General features: G+C 34.6%; 1 protein-coding gene across 1 annotated transcript in view; it reads left to right on the top strand.

Moving 5' to 3' along the window:
* SCEL (sciellin) overlaps window positions 1–15658 on the top strand; it is a 68863-nt gene extending 53205 nt beyond the window's left edge. The window contains exons 12-19 of the mRNA XM_077173582.1: window positions 1395–1454; window positions 3074–3130; window positions 4143–4202; window positions 5688–5777; window positions 9179–9253; window positions 10524–10632; window positions 12922–13024; window positions 14058–15658. Coding sequence (XP_077029697.1) covers window positions 1395–1454; window positions 3074–3130; window positions 4143–4202; window positions 5688–5777; window positions 9179–9253; window positions 10524–10632; window positions 12922–13024; window positions 14058–14074 — 571 coding nt within the window. The 3' untranslated portion in view covers window positions 14075–15658. The remainder of the gene's footprint in view (window positions 1–1394; window positions 1455–3073; window positions 3131–4142; window positions 4203–5687; window positions 5778–9178; window positions 9254–10523; window positions 10633–12921; window positions 13025–14057) is intronic.
* Window positions 15659–15919: the final 261 nt, after the last annotated feature.

Below are 15919 nucleotides of genomic sequence, written 5' to 3'. Positions count from 1 at the left end.
TAATTGCAAGGCTTCAGCTTCTGAAGGAATACTCTGAAAAGTGTTAAGTCGGTGATAATATAAAAACATTTTCCACAAGTATATAGTTTATTAAGGACTGGTACGGAATTCTAGCTAAATGGCAGTCGACTCTATTTGCACTGAACTGTTTAATTCCTAAAAAAATGGAGATCTTGATAATCCTATCAAAGGCAGCCCCAAATCTGACAAATATGACCAAGAGGAAACCTGAAATGGCTACTTTTATGTTCCATGGAGATGTTGTTTCATGACAGAAAAGGTCAGAATGAAAAGTCAGAAAACAAACATATGGAACATTGTTGACTGCCAGGTTATATAACAGGTTATATAGGAGGTCATATCATCAAAGGCATCATTCTTTCCCCATTGCTTTCCTTTGAGGAGTAAAATTATAATTTTTTTGTAGTGAGCTAATGTTATAGATGGTAGCTTTTTAGGTAAAGCTGCTGGAAAATTTTCAAGTAGAGGAGTTTGCCTTTTGAAAATGCATTTTCACAGAAGTGAGGTATTTGACAGAAATGTTAACACCAGTGCAATACTTTGAAGGAAAATAAAGGTACTCAAAGCAACAGTCCATGTTTTGCCACGATACTCCTAAAAGTTTAATTCAAAAAGTATAAAATACATTAATTTGCATTTCTATTTTTAATAGTTTTGTTACATTAACATATGATTAATATTAGTATATTGAAAAAGGGAAAATAATTAACCAACAGGATGTAATTCAAGGAAGATTTTTTTTCTCCTTACATCAGATATTAATGATAAATGAAATTCTATCCCTGTGTGGAAGGGCAAGAATCATGGGTGTACCCAGATCTCAGCACCCCTCAGTTTTATATACGACATTTCTTATGAGAAGGGAGAGTTTACTTGGGAAGAAGGTGGTCAAGATAGCCTACCAAATAGATAAAAGGACTTGATTGGTTTTTTTTTATTTAGACAGAAAGACTTAGTCCATAATCACTTTTTAGGTAAGATATGATTCATACCCATATCAGGAGTACTTGGTTGATTGTGCTACTTGGTAAAGATTTTTTCTTATATCATAGCATGTTTGAGCTCAGACACTCTTTGAAGTGGTCCACAATGCATGTTCAGCAGGAATTATCATTTGGATAATAGCACTAGATATAACCTTTTGTTTCCAAAACATAAATTGGTCTTTTTATTCCAGGAAGAGGATGTACATATGGTGGGCATATTGCTGTATCTATGAATACCTTTGAATTACTAAAATGATTGTCATCTGTTAAATTTTTTTGTTCATAAAGAATGTGTCAATTATAATATTTTTTAAAATGAGCATTTGACTAATTGACAGCTGGCTATACTAATTATGATTTGATCTGGGTTTTGTTCTGTTTCTAAAGGAACCAAGACCTCAATAATCTCAGCAAAGCGATTCCAAGTTCTTCCACAAGTGACAAAGAGTAAGTGTTCAAAGTTCATACATTTCTAAGGCAGTGAGTAGTTTGCAACTATAAGAATGTCAGGAAAGGTAATGTTGCTAACCTTTAAATTGTCTATAGATTGATAAGTAGCATTCCTTATACAGAAAAATGAATATAGAAATACAGATTAATTCACTGGCATGTGCACAGTCAGCAGAACAAGTACTACCTAAGGCAAGCTTCCATACATGCCTCACATGTTTCCACATTGAACTATCACTGAAATATTTTGATGTGGTTAGAGAAGGGGCAGTAAGCAAAATATTGGAGAACTCAAGGATGGTAAGCGTTGCCCAGGGGCAACAATGCATTTCAATCAGCAAGGGAAGTGATCAATAGAGAACAGCTTGAACTTTCTTTTTTGAACAGTGTGTCAGTTCACAGAGTTTCAAGCCAATTTTCTGGAGATCTGCAAGCAGCCCTTCAGCACAGAGAAAGGGAGGAACTGATGGAGTACTGTGCTAGTGAGAGCTGTGTAATATTTGTCACATTGAGCACTGATACTCTACAAATAATTTCAAGAACCATGTTCTAAACAGTAACAGCAGATAAATGTTGCTAACCTGTGATCATCTATTTTATGGTAGACAATCTTACATGTATGCACACATAGGCATACACACAGATATACATTTAATTCTAAACTCTAAGTTGGGTATTTTTTAAAAGATATTTTTTAAAAAAGATACCCAAATAAATTCATTGAGAATTTATTAGGATAGAGTCCAAGGCTTTGAGACACAACTGAATTTTAGTAGTATCCAAAGTTTTCAGCCTATCATGAATTGAAGTGACCAAATTAGGAGTTTCGCAGAGCTAGCTTGGCCTTCTGTTTTGCTCTCTCCTTCTACCCAAAGAGAACCATGGGGTTTTTCTTACAATATTTTCATAAGTCATTCCATTCCTGAATCCATGGAACACTTTAAAATAGTAAAGAAAATAAAAAAACCCCTAGCCTCTAATTTAATTGCATTTAGAAATCAAATAAAAGGTTTCCTTATGTGTAAAATATGCAAGTGTTCAGATACTAACATTTTCAATATAAATACAGACATGATCAGTGCTTTAATTGTTGACCATGATGACACACAGAGGTAATTTCTTGTCATTCCAGGAGTGAAATTTTGGACATGTGGCCATATATTTAGGTTTTATCTTCAGAAGCTGAAGTGTCTTAATTTAAATAAAAATTTATTTTTGCAAATAAATGATGCAAACATGAATTAAGCTACTTGAAATCTGTAAATTAATGATAAATTCTTTGAAACTTCATGTTTCTTCTTCACTGTCTTCACTGGCAAAGAACAATCTTAAACTATGGAATTAATACAATTTTAAAAAGTATTTTTATTTTCTTGGATGTACTAGATAATAATTTTTATAAATAAATAGTACAGAACTTTACCTTTCTAGGGGAAAATTACAAACATATTTTTTTGAAGAACACTCATTTTTGCAAAATTTTAACATAAAATTAACTAAAAGTTTACTTTTTTTCTTTTAAATGTGTGCATATATATTTCTTTCTTTTATGACACTTTGTCCCTTCCTAGATAGAGGGAATATCTTAACAGTTCTATTTGGGGTTTTTTTTTCAGAGAAAAAAACCTTTCAGCTTTGACTGAAAAAAATACTGCTGATCACAAAAATAAGAGGTAAGCCTGTCATAATCTGCCTCTTATATACTTATAAAATATTTGTTGTGGATTTAATATTAGTATTAATAGGTTCTGTTCAGTAAAAACAATTAGATTTTTATTTGTTTTCAAATGAGGACAACAGTGACCTTTTTTCAAACTTAAACTATTTGTCAATGGGTCATATTTTTATTATAGAGCATTTACTATCCAATATGAATGTAAAATTATATTTTATATACCTGACGTATGTTAATACATGAAATTTATTATATTAAATCAGCTTTTTCACAGCCAATGATAGGTGAATTACTGGTATAAATGTGACCATATGGACCTAGAGATTGTACATAACCCTAGCTAACAGCAGTTGGAAGAGAGATTTGGACTGGATATGATAACAAAGCAAGGGACACACTTTGATAGCCATTTCCATAGCTCATGGTACTGATGCATGAACTGAATGAAAGTCACTTACCAAGTGAAAGTGACAGAGCCACAGTCAGTTTGGAAGATGTAGGCAGGACCTTCACCAGTAGGGTGGCACCACGATGTGACACAGTGGCCATGTGCTGAAACATGAGACATTCTGACTGGCTGCAGGCATAGCTGTCCAGCACTGGAGCAGCTTGCTTGGAGAGATGGTGCCATCTCTCTCCTTGAAGGTTTTCATGATCCAACTAGACAAATACTTGAGCAGCCTGGTCTGGCCTCAGTGCTGCCTCTGCTTTGAGAAGAAGGTTGGACCAAAGAGGTCCTGAAGTCCCTGAATTCCAACCTGAATTATCCTACAATACTATAATGGACTTGACATTTCTGAGCCATTTGTAATTCTTTTGCAGTGTCACATTGGAAAGAAACTGAAAAATATCATAACCTGAACAGATAACTCACTCATTGTAGTCAGGAGTCTTACCTGGGAAATGCACATAGCTTTTTTTTCTTCTTCAGCATAAATAATTTAGACCATTTAATATGTTTAGGTTAAATAAAATACTTCTATTAATTCTGAGGTCTTTCTCACTTTCAGAGATGAGGACCTTGGGGATCACACTGAAGTAAAGTCTGCTGATGGCCAAAGTAAAAAGTGGTGAGAATCAATGCATAATTCCCTCTAAAGTTTAATGATCAAATATCAAGACTTATAGCTGTTTAGTAGAATCAGAAAATATGAATTCCCATAACAAGCAGACAGAATTTGCCCAGTATAACATATCTGTATTATTTCTAAAATGTGCCTGATTAACCAAATATGACAATAAAGCTGCACGTATTTTGATAAGCAATGAGTCAAACCTGTAATCTCTTGTGGAGAATGAAAATGACTAGTGACAAGATCCTCCTTAGTATTTTTGTGCTTATCTAAGTGTTTTGTGAATTCAGCTGCTGGCATCTCAAACAACTAAAAGAAAATGCATTCCTAGTATAAAAGCTTAACTGCTACTAGATTTCATTATTTACAAAATCTAGGATCCATTTTGGACAATTAAAGTGAGATTAGTAGTATGTTTTAGGCACCATTCTGATGGTGTCTTTTTTGAGTCTTCCATTTTGTTGTATATCCACATGAAGAGGGAGAATGTAGTTATCTGTATAGATAGGCAGTTTTTCTATTTTTTAATAGAAAATATTTTTATCCCAGCAGTTCCACTGGACAGTCTGACCAGGGAAGCATATACTGAGCATCTCCAGTGAATGAGTTTCTCTTTCAGTTCTGGCAGGGGCCTGCCCCATCAGGAGTTGGGCACAAAGGAGGTGCTGCTTCCTGCAGCCCCGCTCTGCATATAAAGCACCATGAGCACTGAGTGAGGGTCGCTCAGCAGAGCCTCTGTCCTTGGCAAGCTCACTGAAATAATCAAGCTGCAGCCCACACATCCAGAGTTAAGGCAGATAATGAGCACGTTGTTCCCGAATATAACCTTTGGCAGAACCAAACAAGGGCAGCCTTTGTCTGAGCTGCCTTGTAAAATCATCAGAAACATTATTAGCACTTATTCCTGATATCCCATAATTTGTATGACAAGGTCTATTTTTATGTTTGTTTGCCTGGCATGTTTTGTGGCAGGGAAAACTGAGAAGAGGTTTCTCTTGTTTCAATCATAGTCCTGCTTTTTGAAATTAGTCTACGTATCCACATTTATTTAGTCATTTCTAATTAAAATGTAACAGTAGTACATCCAAAAAAGAAAATTCAGAACTAAAAGCCTAAGAATAAAACATTATGGAATACTGACAAGAAAATGTGGGATGCTATTAACAACTGAGAATTATTGCACAGCTGAAAACCCCAGTGGGCACTTTGAGAAAACTAGAGTTCAATTAAAGTTAGATGAAGTTTCCAATATGAATATATATGAATATATCAGCATAAAGGAGGACTAAAAATTATAGGTCAGTGACTGTATTATTTTTCACCAGCAATTATTTGACCAAAATAAGCTAAATTTATTTTACCTGCTTTTTCTAGTCCAAGCTTCTGCATTAATGACTGTAAGTGTAAATTAAAACTGTGTAGCTGAAAAAGATTTCTAAAAATTGTTTATTTTCTTGTTGTGTGGTTTCTTTTTTATTTTAGGATAATTGAGAAAGCTTATGAAAATCCTCCAAGGGCTCGAAATAATCTCCCAGAAATAAAGTACTCTAGTGACAATGAAAGAAAGACCAGGTACTGTGGAAAATTAATTGGGTACTGTAATGGCTAAAGTGCCATTTCTTGAAAATAATTCATAAAAAGCTTTTTTCATAAATAATCCATAAAAAGCAAGAAATTCCAGGAATTCTTAGAAGGCTCTCATTGGTCTCTGGAATCATGGCAGCCACTTTCCAAATCTACTTCCCGGATCCCAGGCACAGAAGGTCACAAATCCTAACTCAAATGCACAGAGTGAGGAGAACAAGACACACCCTATGTAGCTCTAGAGAGAGAGCTGAAACATAAAATTTAGGAGGGCAGCTAAGCCAGAATTCTTATCTAATCAATAGAGGAAAGGCATTTCTTGAATGCTCTTATTTCTTATGAACTTTTCCTTTATGAGACTGTAAGGAAGACATTACCTCTTCCCTTAAAGTGCCCTTTTAACTTCCTACACCTATATGGGATGAATCTAAACCCACATAGCATCAACCCAACCCAATGCCACTGACACTGTGGCATGGGATTCTGACTTTCTGACCAAGAACAAACTATTTCAAAAAACATTTCTCTTGCAGTATTCATGCTCTAGCTGGATTCTGCCTCTACAAAACCACACATTGCAAATCTGAGTGAAAAATGTGATGTAGGGATATTCAATAGAGCTACCTGTATACCATGTCTATTGGTATCGGGAAATAATTGAAATAAAAGGAAACATTATCTTGTTTTTCATGGTCAAAGTTGTTTTCACAAAATATGACAACAAAAAAGTATAAGATATATAGTTCTTGAGTGAAAGACCTTTTTGGATTAAGAAAACCTCTCTTCAGTATCAATCTACCCATCTATATGGATTAATTATTTAGGTAGGAAGGATTGTTTAAAGACATAACCTATAGGTTTGTATTGCTGTATAATAGTTGCAAACTGCCTGAGCCATGGTCGATGACTCAGCAGGGAGAGGAGAAATCTATTGAGCCTTGCTGACAGGGAAAGTAAAAGGTCACAGTCTGATACTTAATAGGAATTATGGTCAATGTCCCCATCCTTAACCTTATGCACACCTGATCCTTGCTGTAGATATGAATGGGCACAGGATCTTTATTCCCTCATATTCTTACATCTGCAGTTGAAATACAGTTGAAATCTGTGTATTCTGAAAATTCTGCATGACCTTGAAGGACAGACCCATAAATTGGCTGAGAATAAAAGCAAAGCTAAACAGCCTACAATTTAAGATTAAAAATTAATATTCAACAGAAAAATTAATTAGCATTTTTCAGAATTTTGTGCACATAACGGCTTTGAGTTGTAATATTCTGATTATCTTTGAAAGTTAAAATAGAGATCAGTAATAGAAGAATGACAGGGCAAAGAATGTGCTGCAATATGCAATGTTACCTTACACTTGATAGACTTTATACCCTCTACCTGAACCTCTAATCCCATTTTAATTCATGAAAACTTATTAAATGAATGGTCTTTGTAGGTTATTCTTTCAGGTGTTATGCAATAGGTTCTACAGAGTATTTTTTGTTGAGTAGTTTGCTGCATGAACAAGTCACACCATAGCAAGTAAAGGAGCAACTGATATGAACTGAAAGAAGGGACGTGATCAGATGCACAATTCTCAGGCTACACTGGGACTCACTTTTCACTTGGTGTCTCGTCAAGCTGTCAGACTATGCATTTATTTAAATGTTCTGAGTTTCTTTACATTTTCAGTTGACAAGGTTAGAAACTGATGCTTTGGAAATATTTTTGCTGTAGCTTCAGCATTTTTTATTTTACATACTCCAGTTGAGGTTTCCTACCTAAGCTGTGATTATATATATTTTTGTGTATTTAAACCATAATACAATTAGTAAAATCCAAGGGCTGCTGTTCTCTACACTAGGACACTTGATTTCCTGTAAGATAATGTTGCTTTCAGGCATGCAGCATGTAAATGCCCATATTATGTCGAGTGTCCAATGCACAGTACTCACTTTCCCCAAGATTTCACAGTTAAATACAAGTGGAATGGAAGATTTGGGAAAAAATAAGCTTAACAACAAAAATAACAAACATAGACTCATACTTTACAGGAACAAATAAATCATATTCCTTTGCCACTTTTCACTGTAGCAAGAAACTTTAGGCAACTGCACTATCAATTTACTGCACCTTGTGACATGTGTTGTGCACATTCTTGGTCAAGAGAATTTCTCAGTCAGAGAAACTCTTTCAAAAGGTGATCACTTTAGTTTGCATTCCTACTTAGTAAGCTTACTTTCATCTCACCTGAAATGTAAATGGAGCTCTAGGTGTTCATGTGAGGAGATAATTCCTCTGTGGTGAGCAAACCCAGGTTTGTTACATTCTGATTAAATAACAAGCCCATTGTTATTTCTATGTTATAGTCTATGAAATATAAATAAAACATTTATCATTTCACCTTATCTGTAACTGCAATTTAAATACATTTCTGGTGCTGCACAGAAATCAAATAAGATATATGTACTTTACAAAATACATGTATGTAGAAAAGAGTATCTGAGCTTCATAAAACCTTACACACACATGTTATCAATCTGTCGTATTTCCTGGAAAAAAAAATCAACATTTGGTAAACACACATGATTATAAACAGTTGCTCCTAATGTTACAGAGCATTATTCAGGAGTGATATGAAACATGTAACAATTACTATATGCCTTAAGAATTTACAGAGAATAGGATAAATGAATCAATTCAGAAATCTTCAAAACGCATATGGCAAGATAACTTCTTCAACTGTCACATACATGTTCATCCCTTCCATGGAAACAAAACTGACATTTAACTAACTTGGAAATGGGAGTATTAAAAATGGAAGATTTTATTCCCTGATAATTAAATTCAGTATATTCCTTTCTACTCTGATATAAGGAACAATACATTTACTGTAGTGAACACAAATCATACACTGAAAAGCCTGTATTATAAAGACTCTCACTCTAATTCTAGGGACATATTGTAATTTTGTTTGGCTGTTTGACAGCTCTTTGAGGACAAGTGAAAGAAGAAGAGGAAAATGAAAAAATGTAGTCTTTCACCATTCTCTGATATGTACATTTAGGTTGAGATATCAACACAGGAAACCCAATACTGTTATGTAAATTTTGCTCAGTGGACTCATGGATTTAATTCTGAAGGACTGAAGAATCATTCAAAAATAGAACACAGTCTAAGGACACTATATTAAAAATATTACTATATTACTAATTTACATTTTTCATTTGATATATTATTCTTGATGGTTGTGAAAAAAACAGAAAAAGAACTCATCACCAAGTATGTTTTTTTACAAGCATGTTGTTTTAGTTTATTTTGCATATTATCATTCATGTAGTGAAGCCTTTAAAAATGTAGTACTGTTTAGTGATAACTATGTACTTTTTGCTTCACAGCAAATCATCACTTGGTGCCTATGAAAAAAATATAACTGGAAATACTATCAAAACTGTTTATTCTACTTCTGATCGGTAAGTACACATTAATAACATCGTAGAGTAGCAAAGGACACAGACATTTACATAAGCATTCAAGTCTTCAGACAAAAGAGAGCCCTGGAAGTCACCATCATGAGACAGCTTTTCATACAAAGCTCTCTTTCAGTGAGATCTTGCCATCAAATCATTACCACAGTTCAGCAGCCTAATATTATGTTAGGCTTGTCACAGCTGACATTTGAAAATATCTATAGAAACGAGAGCCAATGCTTTAAGTGACAGAGTGGGCTTTGCGATTCTGTAGGTTTCTATCTCAGGCAGCCGCTTACTCTGCAAAATTTCCTTCCTTTGTGAGAATGGTAATGACCAAATTTATGTACAAGCATGGAGGAATAGGTTCATGTGACAGTGGTGAGCTGTTGAAAACTATCTTTTCACAGCAGTAAGGCATTCCCAAATATAAGAAGGATATTTGCTCAATCTGTAATAACCTACCTCATGGGGAAAAAGAAGTTAAAAGGACCCACAATTTTCAATTCCATTTGGACAGCCCTACTACGTGGAACTACCTAATCAGAAAAACTTGTATCCTTTCCAACTAAGGATAAGGAACTCTGGGGATGATTAAATATTAGTACAGCAGTTTGTCACTGACAGGCAAGGAGCAAGAGCCATTGATTTAGTAATGCTAAAACAAACCAACAGTTGTTTCTAGATAAAGTACAGAGTGATGTCACATAGGAGTGCACCAAGAGCTGAGAAAATTTTTTAAAATGTTTTTGTCACAAATACCCTGTAGGCTGTTCATACATTAATTTGCTATAATTGCCAAGAAGGTATGAGTTCTGTCCACAGTGCAGAAAGTCAAAAAAGTTTTCAGGCACTTCTGCATCACAGAGATTTCTGTGGATCAGACTGATCAAATTATGGGACATTGAATTCAACTACCAGATTACTTTTGAGATTAAAACATTAAAATAATTCCCCTCCACCTTATCCCTGTTTAGTATACATGCTCCCAAACATTAAGCAGCTTAATTCAGTTTACCAGAGAAGACCATTCTATCTACCAAGGTATTTTTGTAACTTGACAATTGTGCTCAGCAATTTGCCCATCACAGGAGCACATGTATGACACCTATCAACTGGAATGGAGAGAATACACAAATGACATTTTCCCATTATGGCCACTGTACAGTACACAAATGTCTTCCCCACGCAGTGTGCTAGCCTTATCAATTTTCTGCTTGAGATTTCAATTGCAGCTCTTTTTCTGACAGCTGATGTTATATTATATACACAGGAGTATAATTGGAAAAGATATATGTACATACTGCAGGAAGCCCTTGGGCATAGATGCCAAAATGATCTTAGATGCCTTGCAAATTCACTGTCATTCGACTTGCTTCAAGGTAAGAAGATTTCACCTGCTATCAAGAAATGAAATTTGATTGTAATACCTGCATTATAGTACACATATAATAAGAGCTTACTTAGGCCTTAGGCATTCTACACCTGTGAGAATAAGAAGTCTTGAGACTGGAGGAGTAGATTAATGTAGGAAATACTAATCTCTCTGTTTGCCTCTCTTCCCTACACAATCCCTTTCTTTTTCTTTCTATCTCCCTCTCTCCTTCTCCCTCTACTCTCCTCCCTTGCAACCACAAGAAGGATAAAGGATGCAGCTGAATGTATTCTTAAAGTCCTACACATTTATAAGCCTTCACTTCAAGTCCGATACAGTGAATTATATCAACTTATACTTTCTTCATGTTGTAAAATTTTATTCAGTTTTTAATGAAGTTTTTTAGTTGCTCTTGATTGACATCTAAAACAGTCTTAGTTATTAAAAAGTAGGTAATTTGTTCTTATTTGCATTAAGAATGAAAGCACAGAAGAAATTTCTCTTTTGTTTGTAATTCCAAGCCCTCGGCCTTAGCCTAAAATTCACTCTTTAACTTTTCTCAGGGGGTGCCTGGCAGTGCTCAGTCCCATAGTCTGTTTTCTTTCTGCCTCATTTGTCTTATTTCTGCTTGCATCCACACACAGAGTTTGTTGTTCTAACTAACAATACTCAGCAAAGTCACTGCATTAGCACAGCTCATATTTCTGCCCAGTCCTGCACAGCTTTTACTTCTGCTTCTGACAGCAGTCCCTATTTACTACATGAAAAGTAACACAAATCAGAATACAGCAGTAAGGTTGCACTTCACATGTGTGAAGCTTCATGTGCTTTTTGTTTACTGTGGACATTTTGAGCTCTCTGAGCACCAGAAAGGCATTTTCTTCCATGGGAACTACTATGTAATATGTCCTCAATACTGTTATTGCAAGTAAATATAAGTTCTGGTCTGCTTCCATTCTTTTTAGACAGATCAACCCATATAAAGAAGAATGGGCTTTTCATTTGGAGTATTTACATGTTGGTAGTGTCTATATTATCTGTTAAATACTTATGTTTATTTTTTAAACTATTTTTTTGTTACCTATTATCAAATGGGGACCTATCTGGCCAGGAATATTCAGCTTAATTTTTGTATAACTACAAACTTATGAAAGCGTTGGCAAAAAAATTTAAACAATTGATGTAGGTTTGTGGTTCATGCTTGTAGGTATATATTTAGCTAAGTAGTGCAATTTCTTATAATTAATATTCATTTATTTCCTAACAAATACCCTGTATCCATTAGAGATTTGCACATAGCTGACAGCAGTACACCATCTTCATTTCCTTGTAAAGGTATATACCAAAAGCCCATTATTAAATAACCCAAATTTTAGATTTTTTTTCCTCTGTGTAAAAATTCTAGCTAATATTGGTGATCAGAGCTTTAAACACATGTCCACCCTTTTGCTGATTTAAACAAAGAAATATAAAATCAGTGAAGACAGCAGTTTGTTTTAATAGCACCTTAATACTAATGCTGATTTTCACTTATCAGTGGATAAAATATGCAAAGAACCCAGAATTTACTGTTCTTTCATCAGATTTAAATAAATAAGTAAAATTATCTGGGTATCAAGATCCTAATTTCTGTATCAAATTACCATGCTTCTTGATCCACTGTAGGCTTTACCTGTCTGTGATCTTGGTAAGTCGGCCTGTGTGTGTATCTGTGCATTTTCATATGTGAAACATGGGAAATGCTTCTCTATCTCAAAAAATTACCTTTTTTGAGATGTTTGTGAAAGCAGTGTCCAGATACTGCAAGAATGGGAAACATAGTTAACTGTTAAGATAAAGTGTCATAAGATATTTTGAAATAAGCAGATCTAGATTCTTAAAGATCTACTCTGAGTTAGATGTGTTAGATGTGTGATCATTCTCCCTTTATTCAGTGAAGAAGTAAAAGGATCTCAAAATGGTGATTCATCTTATTGCAGGATAAACACCTAAGCTAAGACAGAGAAAGTAAAAATACTCTTTGGAAATGTCTGGAGGAGGGACAGGGTTGTTGAGTGTAATGAATACCTAGGCAACAAGTTGAGACACTGGTATCTGATTTTTAGATATCCAAAAGCGACATAGTCAGATATCTAACTTCTTGTTTTCTGAAACTACTATTTCAGAGTTCATTTTTATATTATACTCCTATTCTAGTCTGGGTTTGTTTGTTTCCTAAAGGAAAGCATGCTGGGTAAGAGTATTAGAGAAATGTTTCATTTCAATTTTTCTTAATTCTTTGACTTGTGTGTTGAAGTGTGAAGTATGTAAGAGACCTCTGGAAGATCTAAAAGCAGGAGACAGCATTTGGATTTACAAAAAAACTGTGCACTGTGAGCCTTGTTATTCCAAAGTTAAAGGTAAGGCACAAGATGTATAATACTGAAGGTGGGAAAAACCATTTAGTGAACTTCATTCAAAAGACTTCAATATATGACAACACAGCTGTTGCTTTTGACCATTTGTGTGTACTTAAACCTTTCCAAAGATCTACTTCAGTAAGTCTGGGTGCTTAGGATGATATCCAACCCCAGGTTCTAGACACAATTATTCTGCATCTGTGAGGGAGATCTTGGTCGCACTGCAAGTTCATCTCTTCAAGTCTCTCTGTAGAGTTGTACCTGTGCAATCAATAGAGACACCTAGAGGGGAGCAATGGCATCTTGCCCTGGAAGTGAGAATAAATTACAAGGCCATCTGAGAATCAGATTGTTCTACTGAAACAAATAAGCCAGAGTGAAGAGGTATTTTCACCTAGTGGAGTAATTGTGATCAGAGAAGATACAAAATCTATGATATTATAATGAAGATATTACACGTGATTATGATTCTTACCTTTGTGAGGAGCAAAGTGAGTAAAAAAATGTTCAAGGCAGGGACAAGTAAACGTTTTGTTTTATTAATTTTTCTAGAAGTTGATAGATTTTAAGTCTTCTCTCTTCATGGCAATTATTATTTCATAATACTAAAAGTCAGCACCTCTGTACCAAATTAATACAAACAGAGATGTAGATGAAATACTCTGACAAGCGGGGTTCAACTATGTAATTCTGAGATAAGATCATGTTAACTAAAATTATAATAAAAACTTGTTTTCTTAGAGTACTTTTGTTATTAACTCATTGCAAAATCTGATGGGAATGGGGAATTTTGCAAATAATCAGATCAGAAAATTAATAAAGCATAGTAACAGTTATAAAACTGTATAAAGACATAGCAAGGATCTCTATATTAAGCACAATAAATTGGCATATCCTATTTCATCAAGTTACAAGACAGACAGACTTCAGTAGACATTCTAAAAAAGAAAAAAAAAACCTGAAGTTTCCTTGTAGGACACTTAGAGCATAATCATTTGCTTGGCATGTCTGACCAATCTTTTTTCTTTTGCAGAAAAATGGATCTACTAATTTTGACACACAGAATGTATGATGAAGAAATTACTAATGTTAAGTTAACTGTATTGGCCTGTTAATTCAAAATACTGTGGGAAGTTATTCATTTTTACTGCTGGGAATTCTCTGAACAAAGTCCTACTGCATGGTTATTAAAAGAATTATTTTAATGAGAATTTAGATGCATTTTCATACACACATTGTAGGAAGCAAAACAAGATATTGGTCAGTATATTTATCAGATCTGTGAAACCACTAAATTTTAAGTAAAATCAGTGATAATTGATTGAAATGTTCTGAATGCCAGGACATTCCTATATATTTGATTTGAAGGGGCTGTATTCTCTTTTCCTCCAATATAAAGACCTGCTTGCTTAATATAGCATGAATGGGATTCTCCTCATCAAGATTAGCCATTTAGAAGTCAGTAATTCAGTTTAAATGACTGTTTTTCATGCAGAGGGAAGTAGGTTCGTATTGCACCTTCAAGGGGAGACATCAAACTCCAGAGAAAGGTTCTTCCTAAATAACTTAAACGATAAGTTTGAGATGGAACAAATAATTTTTGGAAAATGCATCTCTACTACTGCAGAAGCAATCTGGACAAAAATTGCTAGAGGGTTTTAAGAACTACCCCACTCCATGTTTGCAATTCTGGTAACTATTTAATCACCATTTTTTAAGAAGTGCACACTTAATAGTTGCAATCAAACACCTATTTTGCATGACAATATGTTGTATTTATCTTTCCTACTTTTATTAAACTGACTATCAAAACACTTTGGATCGATTCATCTTGCCTAAATTTATACATCTACAGTGTAGATTTCTGTTTCTGAGTTCCTTGATTTATTCTATCCTATAGAGAGAAGCAGGCATTTGTAGGAAGCAATTCAATTGGTCAGATTGCAAACATCTATTTTACTGTGACATTAATCAATGTACATCTTTACTTCCATGGTTTGCAAAGGAACCTGGAATGAACAGCTCAGATTTCTAGATATCTACACTATGTCAGTCACACTCCTTCCTTTGAGACTACAGTGAAACCTTTTGTTTTTTCCTTTTGGAGAGAATATAACTATTGAAACTGAAAGAAGAATTCATGCTTTCTTATAATATGTTGTCTGAAATAATCAATAGTTCAGTAGCTTACTGGACAGACAAAGGTATTGACTACTAGTCTCTGTCATGAGATGCTTTAGATTATGGTTTATTCAGAACAGATTTTTCTTCCTTACATCTCAGTTTAAGTGGACTTCCTGGACATGACAGAGTTAGTGTTTGAAGGTTGCTGGACCTAGGCAAGAGCTTAAAAGCATGCAAAGTATTAAAGCCATAGGTTAATAATAGACTGGTGAGTAGCTGTCCCAGTCAAACTCTCTCTCCTTGATTGCACATTTCACAGGAGAAGCAGGAGGTATGGATGTCTGTGTAATTTAAAGCACTGGGCCTGCAGCTGAGTATGTTGTCTGGCTTAAAGAATGTTCAGACTGATTATGCAATGGAGACATGAGACAGCAGATTTTTTTTTGTTAATTTTATGAATATCTTATTAATTAATGTCAGTAACTCTAATAAATCTTTAGTTATTGATAATTTTTCTGGTGTGTGTCTCTTGCTGATGACATGTCCTAGTGAAACAATAATTATTAACTCTATGCTTCACCAGTAAAAAATGGTACAACGGGGTGAAAAAAGTATTGGCAAAATTTTAACATTACAAATTTGGTGCTGTTGAGAGACCAACACTTATTGCTAAAGCCCAGTTACAATGGAAGATGTTAGACATTCATTTGAGCCAGCACATTAGAATCTAGGACTTCCTAGTGTTTGAGAGGATGAGAGATTTCAGTTCAC

This window comes from Agelaius phoeniceus, chromosome 2 (assembly GCF_051311805.1).
Source record: "Agelaius phoeniceus isolate bAgePho1 chromosome 2, bAgePho1.hap1, whole genome shotgun sequence".
In the NCBI taxonomy this organism is placed as follows: domain Eukaryota; kingdom Metazoa; phylum Chordata; class Aves; order Passeriformes; family Icteridae; genus Agelaius; species Agelaius phoeniceus.
Note: the sequence above shows the minus strand (reverse complement) of the source record. Positions and strands in the feature narration are given on the sequence as shown.